At 38.9% G+C, this 12,973-nt stretch overlaps 1 protein-coding gene across 1 annotated transcript in view; it reads right to left on the reverse strand.

Moving 5' to 3' along the window:
• The window catches only part of MDN1 (midasin AAA ATPase 1), a 126,133-nt gene that overhangs the window by 20,317 nt on the left and 92,843 nt on the right, over positions 1 to 12,973 (reverse strand). The window contains exons 78-87 of the mRNA XM_081331608.1: positions 12,393 to 12,508; positions 10,156 to 10,617; positions 8,012 to 8,241; positions 6,939 to 7,082; positions 6,572 to 6,744; positions 6,223 to 6,384; positions 4,191 to 4,325; positions 2,976 to 3,117; positions 1,631 to 1,806; positions 264 to 404 (exon numbers count right to left, since the gene is read on the reverse strand). Coding sequence (XP_081187734.1) covers positions 264 to 404; positions 1,631 to 1,806; positions 2,976 to 3,117; positions 4,191 to 4,325; positions 6,223 to 6,384; positions 6,572 to 6,744; positions 6,939 to 7,082; positions 8,012 to 8,241; positions 10,156 to 10,617; positions 12,393 to 12,508 — 1,881 coding nt within the window. The remainder of the gene's footprint in view (positions 1 to 263; positions 405 to 1,630; positions 1,807 to 2,975; positions 3,118 to 4,190; positions 4,326 to 6,222; positions 6,385 to 6,571; positions 6,745 to 6,938; positions 7,083 to 8,011; positions 8,242 to 10,155; positions 10,618 to 12,392; positions 12,509 to 12,973) is intronic.

Raw genomic sequence — 12,973 nt, forward strand, 5'->3', positions numbered from 1 at the left:
TATTATTATTATTATTATTATTTTATGCCGCCCTTCTCCCGAAGGACTCAGGGCGGTGTACAGGGCAATAAATATCAAAATGTAAATACAAAAGTTAAAAAAGAGATTAAAAAGAATTAAATAATTATGCCCAAGAATACAATACTAAAAATGTGTTAAAACGTATTTAAATCCAACCCCAAACCCATCAGACACGCACATTCACACACACACTAAAAAGAACAATAAGCAGCTCAATACAGAGTTGTTAGGCTATTTATTACCTCATCTATTTGTTCATGGATTTTCTCCTTAGTTTCACTATCATCTGCTTGCTTCTCTTTTTCGTCATCATTGGATGATTTCTTCTCATTTTGATTGTCAACTCCTATATTGTCATCTTTTGCCACCAATTCGGAATCGCCCTAAATAATTCAAGAAAAATATCCATGTTACCGCCAGCGCATACATAATTCTCAGTCTAACATTATTCAACTTGTTTTGAGAAATATGGTTACCTGTTTATGAATATAGCTATTAAATTAAAACTCCCTTCTTTAATAGAATGCATGTTATGCTTCCTCAACAGCAAACAGAGCTAAATTAATAAAATATGCTATTGTAGAACAGTTAAAATAAAAGTAGATTCATTACACTGTACTCAGACTGTTTTAAAAAGAAAGCTCAGCATATTTTCTTAAAATATTAATGCACACTCCATTCCAAAATACACCTAAAAGAGAGGTACATATATTAAAGTAATAAACCAAGTAAGAATTTTTAAAAATTCTTTTTGAAATTCCAAATTGACATAAAGCCTCAAAATCTTTTCTGAGGAAATAAAAAACCCTTCACAAGTTCTACCATAAGAAATAGGCTGACTGGGGTTTACTCATTCTGTGCTTTCCAAAATAATCACAGTGAAGAGTAGCTCTTTGGATGAGTCCAGATTGAGAGGTCAGTCATGTGCTGAAGGCCTTCATCATCAGGGTAAAATGCAACAAGTGTCCTCTAGCGGAAGTTCTTGGGAGTGATCAGGTATTAACATCAAATATTCTGATAACAAAAGCCACCATCTCTTTCGTCTAATCTCCATTTGAAATGGTGTTTTGGCAGCTATCATTATTATTTTGCAGAGACAAAGTCTAATTCACTTCCTTTTATGTGGCCTGAATGAAAAAAAAAAAAAGCTCGAAATGAATTGAATTCCATGTAAAGGTAAAGGGTTCCCCTGTCCAGTCGTGTCCAACTCTTAAGAGGCCGTGCTCATCTCTGTTTCTTAGCCGAGGGAGAGCCAGCGTCGTCCGAAGACATTTCTGTGATCATGTGACCAGCATGACTATACGCTGAGGCACACGGAACACCGTGGTACCTATTTATCTACTGAAGGGGTACCTGTTTATCTACTCGCATTTGCATGCTTTCCAACTGCTAGGCATGCAGGGGCAGGAGCAAGGAACGGGAACTCAACCTTGTTGTGCAGCGCTTGGGTCTCGAACCTTGGCTGTCAGCTTTCCAGCTGCGAAGTTTAACGTCTTTAACTGCTGAGCCATCACGCCCCCTTTTCTGTGTACTGTCATGCATTTTACAGAATTAACCAACGGTGCAACTCTTCCTACCTTCAAACATTATATTCATTTTAAAATTTTACCTCATCCATCCCTGGCCCAGTTTCTGTTTTGCCATCTTCTTCCTCCTCCTCCTCTTCCTCTTCCTCCTCCTCCTCATCTCCCCAGAGCCTCTCGTCCAATTTGTCAGCATCTCCATCTCCAAGATTTCCCATCTGTTTATCCAAGTCTTCATCTTCCTCAGACTCATCTTCTTCTTCTATGCAAGGTAACAGTAGTCAAGGAATGAAGCTCAGTGTAAACCTTCAAAGAGGGAACTCCCATAATTGTTTAGATAAAGCACTATGAGTCTGGAAACAGACCGGAGTCCAATAGGAGGACATATGCTTTCCAGCTGACTAAAGGGACTAATGGTCTAACTGATAGGCAATTCCTTGTATATAGAATACATTTAAAATGGGACAGATGAAAGCTCTCATCCTGTGGGCACAAAAAATTTCTACAGCAATGGGAATATTTATGCTTTTTAGGTAGTCTACATGAAAGAGATTTAAGATAAAAAAAATTAAATTTATGGTAAAGCAGACTTCAACCCCCGGTCCGTGGACCGGTACCGGGCCGCAGCATGCCAGCAACTGGTCCGCACAAACAAGCAAAGTCCCATCCGTGGGATGCAGGCAGCACAGAAAAACACGCACTCTCCGGTTCACGGAAAAACCTTTCTCCACTGGACTGGGTCCCTGGTGCTCAAAAGGTTGGGGACCTCTGCTTTAAAGTATTGATAGAATATTAAAAACCTTATTTTTATTTCTGGCTGTGTCATACTATCTAAGTGTGCTAAAGGTGACTCATTCATGACAGTAATATATTGCCAAATAGGAATTATAAACACTGCACTAAACAGGCCTTCCAATGCCAGCTTTGCTTTTCAATTAGAACAGCTACTGACCGCACAATATCTTCTTTCTTAAATACTTGAGAAAGATCAACAGCATAGCCATTTTCATGTAAAAACCGCAACCTGTGGACTTTAAAATCCTGCTGAACTCCTGGTCCGAAAATCTTTATTCCAAGTACACAAAGAGGTCAATAAGAAGGGGAGGGAGGCTCTGTTTAGAACTTGGATTTGCTTAATTTTGTAACAGGAAACTCTTGGGGTCACATTTTAAGTTAATTCTGTATAGGTACATTTGGTTCTATCGAGTTCCAACATCAGTAAGAAAAAAAAAATCTCAAAAGTGTTTCAATGTTAGCAAAACTTTTTTTCCTAATAATATTACACAGGAATGAGAAGCCTACCTATCAGTATGTTTTATTAAATCAAAGACTTCTTTTTTTAAACCTCAGTATCAGATCCCAGTTGTGCACTGAATTCCTGAGTTACTTTGTATCAGGCCAGAAACATGAAAAATATATATAAAACCATACCTTTTTTTTCTGGCTCTCCATCGTATGTTTTCCCTTCAAAATCCTCAGACATTTCAATTGCATTATCCTCTCCTTCAATATCTGGTTTCGAATCTGGATCTTCCTTTTCCTTTTCCTGCCCTTTTTGGTAAGTATCTTCGACCTGGAATATTTAACCAGCCTTTATTTTAACGGGGTGTCTTCTTTAAAGTAGCATGAATTCCCCTTCCCCCCTCCTCAACTTTCAGCAAGATAATTTTAGCATTTCCTCTTTCCTGAGAAATGCCATAATTTATTTTTATGGCATGTTTCTTTAAAATTGAAGTAGACTATTAAAAGGAATGAAGAGAGAGAACGAATGTACAAAAATGATGCAGGGATTCCTGTATTACTCCATGCATTAACCTTTCCTGCACAAACAGAAAACACTTTGGTGTTTGGCTTTTGTGCCTTAACCAATATACACAATTTCAATTGCTTTATTCCAAGCTAGACCAATTGGCTCCTGGCAGAAGTGGTCTGATGGTAGATGGTATGCTAAAAGCCAAGGACGTCAACTCCAGTGACCAAGGAAAAGCAGGCCAGCTGTTGTTATATGCCAGAACTCGCGATGTCACGTGACGTCGCGCAATGTATCAGGACGGGTTTTGCCATTGCCGGCAATGGGATGGGCGCGGCTTCCGGATGACGCATCCGGCCTGCGGGCCGGCAGTTTGACACCCCTGTTATATGCCATGCTGGAATCCTGACTGATCCTGCCAAGATCATCACCATAAAGAATAAATGTTTAGGCCAGGACACTGATAGCAACAGGGGTTGAGGAAAGGGACGACTCTGGGAAGATTAAGCCATGGGACACGCCAGGCTGGGCCAGCATTTGCAGAAGTGATTGAGGCAAAGTAGGGATTCAGGGAAGTGCTTGGAAGATTGGGGGAATGTGGGCTGGTTGGGATATGGCGTGTTGGGACACCTCTGATGCTAGTGGCTTTGCCTTAATTACCCCAGAAAATTGCTCTAAGATTGCTTCGGATGTTAATATTAGAAACTTGAGATCAACTCAAAAGTTCCAGATTTCGTTTCTGCTGAACTCTGACATGTTTTCCATTTTGTGCACATCCCTATGCAATGCTGTTTGTTCACCACCAAAAGGAATAAGCATTTTTTCATGTTTCTCATACATACTAAAACCCTAGCATTCATTTGCTTTGTATATTGTAAATACACTTCAAACCTTACCTGGTCTTCATTTTCTATCTTGTCACTAACATCCTTTTTGCCTTCCCCATCTCCAATGCCACCGTCTTCGTAATCATGGAATTCTGTTCCTCCTTGTCCCCCATCCTCAATGATTTCTTTTGGTAAACAAAAACCCTAATAAAAAAAGCACTCAGCTGAACCAAGGATGGCAGTCATTAAAATGAACACTGAGTTCCAACATTTTAAGGTTTCTTCTGCTTGGGGTGAAGTCTTTGTAAGCTTTCTCCCAAAGACAGAAAAATCTACTTCAGCAAAAATCCACTAAGGTTTAGTTACTTGTCAACATGTTAATTAATTGTCATATAACTGGGTTATTCACCCAAAAGTTCCTAAAGAACCATATGTAAAATTACTTCCCTCCTAGAAAAATAAGTCTTTTTTATTCATATCAGAATAAAATATCAGAATACCAAAAGGAAGCCAAAATATCATTTAAAAAAAGTAGCAAAAAACAAGTATCCAGTCAACTTAACATTTCTTCCAGGTAAACTGATGGGAATGACAATCAGAATTTAAATTAGTAAATTTAAAAAGTAAGAATTTAAATAGTAATTAAATAGTAATCTAAATAGAATTCAAATAGTTAAGATTTGCTGGAAGAAAATTAGAATGGATTCTGCAGTGGTTAAATCCTGCCTCAACTTTTTTGAGTTTTCCTAGTGTCGACAGGGTACATGAATTTAAGTGAACTTATGAATACCGTAGAGCAGGGCTTTTTTTCTCATAGAATGCTCAGAACGGAGTTCCGGCACCTTTTTTGGATGGGTAGGCAAGGCAGGTTGTATGACATGTGTGAGTTCCGGCACCTTTTTCTTTTACAAAAAAAGCACTGCCGTAGAGTGTACTTTTCCAAAAGCCTGATGAAGTTCCTCATCAAAGACTTATGAATGAATACAGAATAAGAGAATCCTTTTATGTACTTATTTATTTATTAAATTTTTGTGCTGCCCATCTCCCTCACAAGATGATTCTGGTGCTGTTAACTATTTAAATAAAGACCATCAACAGTAGGGAATAAGTGGGAAAATTTTCTTACTGGAAAGAAGCAGAAATCGGAAACTTCTCAAACCTGTTTTGTAACCAGGCGCTATTTAATTTGTTCATAAATGGTCTTTAACTTAGAAATAATCAGGTGGCCGGTCTAATTGTGGATAATACTAAACTATTCAGATCAGTAAAAACTAAAACTGATTATGAAGAGCTCCAGGAGAATCTTTTTTTAAATTGAGTGAACTGTCAATCAAAGAGCAATACCCAAGTAAGTGTAAAGTGATGCCCATGTCTCACGTCTGGCCATTTCACATCTTCAGTGTTGGGGTCTGAGGTGTCTTGCAACTTACCAGGAAATAAAAAGTTTAAGATCATAAAATTGACTAAGCTGCTGTTAGAAACGGAACTTCTGTGTTAGGAATGATTAGAAATCACCTGAAAATAATAATTTCTCTATACAAATCTATGGTACCTCTACATCTGGAATACCATGTAGAGTTTCAGTTGCCATACTTAGGATACAGGAGATCTTGGGGAAAATTGCAAAAGATTGCAACTAGAAATGATCAGGAGTTCAAATACTTCCCCGTGAGAAAAGGCAAGAATACCTTATACTCTTTAGCTTAGGGGGGAAAAATGTGATGGAGATAACTGTGGTACATACAATCTTGCATGATATGGAAAAAAATGGACAAGAAGCTGAGGGTCTTTGTTTTATCTCCACAACAGGGTGGGCTGATAGAAAAATAGTCCCATTTTACCCAGTGTTTCTATAACTGTGAAGGGATACAAATCTGGACCATTCAGTTCTAGTCAAACATCTTACTGATAAAAAAAATTCTGAAAATTCTGTTAAAGCTAAACTGGAAAACCAATGCAACATGCAACAACAAGCTCAATTTCAAAGGCCGTTGTTTCAACTTCAGTAGCACAAAGTAAAAATATTTTTTTTTGGAAAATGAAAGGTGCAGCAATGAATAAATGTAGGTTCCCACAGTGACCTTTGCTTTCCACTTCTTACCTTTTGTGCAATTTCTGTAAATATGTTTGTCAAGACAAAAAGCAATTTTGCAGTGCTCCTATGCGTGGCCAAGGAAACCGTGAGGTAGAAAAGGACAATATTGGAATATTTGCAAAGAATTGGCATTAGGCGTATAAGCAAGTGGCAGGCCTGATTAAAAAGCTGAAGAAATAAAAAAGAGAAATAATATGAATTAATTATGGAAAATATTTGGCCTGTAGTATTTATAAACAATTTCAATTTTTTTTTATTCTTACACGCTACTGAGTATTTGAGGCAAGATGAAGAAACAATTCTAACATTATGTTTAATATCTTTCCCCAGATATATTTTAGCTGAAAAATATCACCTTGCACTTGTATGCAGTGTAATCCTCGCCATAAGATTTCAGTTGCTCCAGGAGCTCAGAAATGACTGAAATGATTTTTCGTATATGCAAAGAATTCACATCGGAGCAAATTTCTTCATCTAAGAGTTTAGTTAAATGCCCTGTCTGGAGCTCATCAACTGAAGATTCTTCTCCTGGAATAAGAAATATAAAAAAGCGAAGATCAAAAATGCATTTCAGTTGAGCTCATGAATATGTCCTGTAAATCGATGGTTCTCATTTTTAAAAATTATCGTGATACAGAAGGGTCACATAGAGCAAGAAGAATGCTTTTGACAGAGCAACAGTTGCTTTCAAAACAAACAAGTGAAAGAATGTTCAGTCCTACCATCTTCTTTTGGGAAGATGCCATTCTTCTCTTTATCTTTTCTTCTTTCAACCAAACACTGGACAGAACTCAAGATAACATGAATTGCAAGTTCTATTTGTTCTGAGAAGAGTTCTACAAATCCATCACCTGATGTTTGGTCATCTATGAAAACACAATTGAAAAATTAAATGGGAAAGGTTTTTGTTTTAACAATGGAGAGATGGATGGATGAATGTGTGCGTGATGCTTGCTTCCACAATATCTAGCCACCTACTTATTGAAATAAATAAATGCTACCACCGTAATGTTTCCCCCATTTGAGTATCTGAAGTATCAAAATTCTCCCTTCATTAAAATCAGGTTCAATGCTATTGTACGCTATAGAGAAAGTTATTGGTTGTTCTTCAGAATTAAATCCGAGGTTCCCTTTCAGGGATCCAATACAGAAATGACTGCAAGCGCAGTCGATAATTTCATTATTTCAAATAAAATTACTGCACATAGTTGAAAGTTTAATCGCTTAGGAACTGGATAGCCTCCCGTCAGCCCCACAGAAAAGTTAAGAGTAGCCTGAGGGAGCTGAACTATGAGGCACTTTGCCTAAGCCCTACATCTTATTCAAACAACTATAGCATAATCTCTCTCAAGACGGGAAAACCCCATAAGCCTCAGGGATACATTTGTGACTTCAAAAGCAAGTCTAGAAGAGCCGAGAAGAAGAAGAGATCAATACAGCAGTAACTTTTCTTTTACTTTTTAGGTTGATCCCTTCTTTACTTTTGCTTTCCAGAAGGTCCACTACTCAAGATAATCTGCTTCCAAATACTGCAGAAGTACAAGAAAAGTGGCCTCGGGGAACAGTAAGATGTTCTAGATCCCAGCCACTTAAAGGCTGTGCTTTCAACTTACAAAAAGCCCATTTCTAGAAAGAACAGCCGAACATTGTGATCACTGGACGATATCAAGCATAAAGCAATGCTTAGGAACGAATAAAGTAATGACTGTAGTTAAAATCCTACAGGCAAACAGAGAACAGTATCAAATCAATAAAGCTCCTGCATTACTGAACAGAAGGGGAGAATCATTTTTACCTTCACAGTGCGAAATGGAACTGAAGAGTTGTGTCTTCCAGATAGCAAAATCATCTACACTGCTATTAATTTCTCCTTGGATATATATGAGACTCCTGATTAATGCCATCTGCGATCCAATCTGATTGACTTGAGAATCGGGTGGTGTAAATAACAACTCAATATCCTGCAGTTGAGTTGAAACCTTCAGCAAACAATCCACTCCTGAAGAGCATACTTCAAAACTTTTCCTAGGAAGGAACATCGAAAAGAGAATTTGAAACTGAATAAAAACTGCAACGAATAAATATGGAGTGGTTTCTGTTGCATTTATGAGTGATTTGACATTAGAAATACAATACACACACGGGGGGGGGGGGGGGAAGAGAAGCCAAACGATCTGTATAATCCAGTTATAAAAACAATCTTAGAAATTTTGTTCAAAATGCCCCAATTAGAGCAGAATGGAGAAAGCAGTCTTTTTGTTACAATACACCACTGTGATTTGCTTAACAACCAACATAAAAATGGTTGCAAAATGGAGTCCAGTCATGTGGCAACTCAACTTACAACAACTAACAATAAAAAATCCAGCCATGCATGAATGTTTTTAAATATGAAAGAGGAAGTTGATATTCAATCTTTACTAGGCATCTCATAATAATTATTTTTAATATTTGGAAAATAATATTTTGATATAGAAAAATACTGGTACTATTAAAATATTAATTATTCATTTCATTAAATGATAACTAAAAAATAGAAATGTTCAATTATGAGAAAAAAAGAGTAAAAAAAGGTAATCAGACATAAAAAAAATGACAAGTTAGAGAAGATTCCCATTTAAAAATTTTGCTTGGGGTCCCACTAAAAAATTACAGCCAATTTTTAGAATATCTAAATTTAAGAATAAAGTGTAACATCAGGAGAAAGCTAATTTATTACAGTGCACAAAGTAGTGTATGACTTTGCTCGAAAATTCCCTGGGCGTGAAAGAATGCCAGGGACTGTATGCAGCAGATTGTTAAAATATGTTCTGGTAAACAGCCCACCATCTATGTCACACTTATTTTGCCCCATCCTGAAAAATCTATTTGAAAAGTGTTAGTCTCAGAGAGTGCCCGCATATGGAAAACTACTGTTTAAGTCAGGAAGTGCAAGTGCAATTCTGTAAGTATATGGTACGGTATCTAAAAGATTGTGGATCCTTTTGAATTTTCAACATTGCCGCAATAAATATTTGCGAGATTCTGTCACTGTGACTTTATAATAAAAGTAGTACTAGTGTCCATAATGTTGCTTGCTTAGTTTGGGCTACTTTGAAGAGCTAATACCAATCTTGCAAGTCTGGATACACTTCTCCCCTCTCTGCCTTTTTACCTTCCAGAAAACTAGGGAAGGTCAGCTCTGAGATGCCTACACAAATTGATTTTACCAGACCATTGTCTAAGACAGGGGTAGGCAAGCTTGGCTCTTTTATGACTCGTGGACTTCAACTCCCAGAATTCCTGAGCCAGCAGAACTGGCTCAGGAATTCTGGGAGTTGAAGTCCACAAGTCATAAAAGAGCCAAGCTTGCCTACCCCTGGTCTAGCGGGCAGCTCTTCCTCCCATCTCTCAAGGTTACTCACAGAGCCCATTACACAACACAACTGCCAGCTCCTCCATTGGGAAAACCCCATATGCTACCCCCAAGTCTCAGCTTTTCAACCCAGGACCTGCTGACTATCTTTTTGACACCTGGACTTTGAACGGTTCCCGGACTATCTTCATCTATGGTCTCATTTGGCTTGGGGCTCCTACGGACAGGATTTGCTTTCCGGCTCAGCAATGCTGGTATCACCGTGTGTGCATCTGCACATGCCAGTACTCTGCTCATTGCAGACTGTAAACATTTGGAAATGTGAAAGCAAGCTGTTCACACACACCCCGCTCCGCCTGAGTGTTCAGACTGAAACAGGAAAACCAACATGGCAAGCTTATCAGCTTCCAAGAGCACTGAGTATCTCCTTGAAGCATGATGGGCTCTGATGACAAGAAATTAGTTTAACCTTCCTATGGCACAACCTTTAGAAAACGTAGAATCCTACTGAGGCAGTTACATGCAGCTTGCAAACCAACGCAACCCCTTTTTTGTCCCAGTATGATAGGCAGCATCTCACTTACCAGGAATGGAAGAGAGTCTCAGAAGACACCTGCTTTATGCTGTCCACCTCTGATTTTACTGCCTTCACCTCTACTAGCATCTCTTTCACCTTGGAAGCCAGCTGCTGATAGAGCGTATCCTGCTTCCGCATCCTGCAGGCAGTAGGCAGCTGCTCTGGACTCATTGGAGTGAGATATGGTATCTCTGATGGATCCAGTTCCGGAAGTGACTTCAGAATAGTGGAAGAATTCGATTCTATCCCTTCAGATTTTATTTCTGTCCTGGAGCTGTTCAAGGTTTGGTTTTCTGGACAGCATTCTATAAACCAAGACAGCTGTTCTAGAAGCACTACACACTGCATGGAAAGATGCTGCAATCTGTCAGTCCACTGCCGAACGCCATCTTGGGGAGGGAAAACCACTTCGTATTCACTTTCAGGAGACAGCCTGGCCTCAATCTCTTGCATACAGCTTAACTGATTCCTGGTGAAGAGATTCATATAGTAACAGATTTATTGGTTAATTAAAATGCAATTATTACAATTCAGGTACAGTATTTTAGCTATTAGATTTGGATATAAAGCTTTTCCTACATTATGTACTTGATTTCTCACTATCCTGTAAGAAAGCTATTTTTCTTCTGAATTTGTTTTCCAAGACCCCCAGGAAGCTTGTGGATTTGTCTATTCAAGCTTTTCCCAATTGGTGCCTTCAACCAGAGAAAGCAGGGAGCTGTATTCTCAGGACAGACTGAGAAAGGCCTGAATAATGATAGGGATAATAATGGTAACCTCAGGTGAGCAATACTGTCTCCAAAAGAATGATAACCTAATAATCTTTAGCCAGGCTTACAAAGGGAAAAAGAAAATCCTGCTATGAAAAAAAAACCCTGAAATTAGACCAATTCAGCAATTATTAAGTAAGCCCTAAGTATGAGAACAGAGTGAGCGCCTGTTACTCGTCCCAGCTTCTGCCAACCTAGCAGTTCGAAAGCACGTAAAAATGCAAGTAGAAAAATAGGGACCACTACGGTGGGAAGGTAACAGCGTTCCGTGCGCCTCTGGCGTCTAGTCATGCTGGCCACATGACCACGGAGACGTCCTCGGACAAGCACTGGCTCTTTGGCTTTGAAACGGAGATGAGCACCGGCCCCTAGTGTCGGAAACGACTAGCACACATGTGCGGGGGAACCTTTATTGAGAAAACTAAATATTTCAAAAACTGAAAGACATATTTGTGTGCCCTGTGAATAAAATTAATGATTTCATTGGGCTTAGAGATGGGAACATGTAAACTATAAGGTAAAGGTTCCCCTGCACATGCGTGCTAGTCGTTTCCAACTCTAGGGGCTGGTGCTCATCTCCATTTCAAAGCCAAAGAGCCAGTGCTTGTCCGAGGACGTCTCCGTGGTCATGTGGCCGGCATGACTAGACGCCAAAGGCGCACGGAACGCCATTACCTTCCCACTGTAGTGGTCCCTATTTTTCTACTTGCATTTTTACGTGCTTTCGAACTGCTAGGTTGGCAGAAGCTGGGACGAGTAACAGGCGCTCACTCTGCTACACGGCACTCGGGATTCGACCCACCAAACTGCCAATCTTCTGATCAACAAGCTCAGCGTCCTAACCCACTGAGCCACCGCGTCCCTATGTATAACTATATGATGTACCAATTAAGCAATTACATTTTAGTTTTTGTATCACAGCGTTCTCAAATTCTGTGGTACTTCAATCATCCAGTGAGGTTTCCTCAGACAGTGGGAATGCTGTCAAACTTTGCTCCCACTTTGTCTGGGCGAGGCCATAACTTGGGCAAAGTGGCAAGCAAAGCGCAGGATGAATTTTAAACACACCCCTCAATGACTCAGCAAACCCAATCATTCAGGCTTTTGGCAACTGGTACCATTTGCAATGGTTACACAGCCCCCCCCCCCCAGTCACATGATTACCATTTGTAACTTTGATAGCCAGCTTCTGACAAGCATATCAGTGGAGAAGTTGGCAAGAAGTCGCAAGTTGTGGATATGTGATGTTGTGCTTAATGACTGCAGGTGATTTCCTTAGGTCTGTAGTTGGAACTGACAATTAGATGGCACAGTCATATGATGTTGCATTTTATGACCATGTAGCTTAGTGACATAATTGCTGGTCTCAACTGCAATTGGTAAGTGAGGACTACCTGCATACAGTTTTAGAAAAGGCTCTTCTTAGTCTGAAGGAATAAGTTTGGAATATATATAGACAATAGAAAGACAATACCTCAGGGAAACCCACTGTTCTGTCAAAGCAGTGAGAGACTTCCTCTGTTTGATAAGCATCTTCATGAGGTGAGCAGTGAATCCTTTACATCGTTCAACTGTACTTATTCCAATCTCCTACAGAAAAAGGTAGCAATGTTTCTCCTTCTGTTTATCAAAACAAGTCCCTCTAATAATAGCTGTAAAATGTTTGGAATTATAGGCTACACAGTCAACCAGTTAAGATACGATTTTGCACATTGTTTTTGATTCCCCTTCAGTTACTTTTGAGATTTACATAAAATTACATTGCAAATTTATTTCATACCTAAATTAAAGTGACTAATTAAGCATTCTGAATATATAGGGTTTATTATTAAATGCAGCCAGCTGCTAAAGATGTAACTAAATGGTATAGTTATCCAACTGTATTTCTTCACTTAATTGCCACATAATTTCACAATATTTTTGTCTCTATGGTGTCCTCCAATATGTTAAATTGTAACTTTCAATGTCCTCAGCCATTATTATCCTATGACTATCAATAAGTGCTGTGTCTTATGATTTATAATGCATGTTTTTTTATGATGATTATGATCATGA

The sequence above is a fragment of the Vipera berus genome (genome assembly GCF_964194415.1).
Source record: "Vipera berus genome assembly, chromosome: 1".
Taxonomy (NCBI): Eukaryota; Metazoa; Chordata; class Lepidosauria; order Squamata; family Viperidae; genus Vipera; species Vipera berus.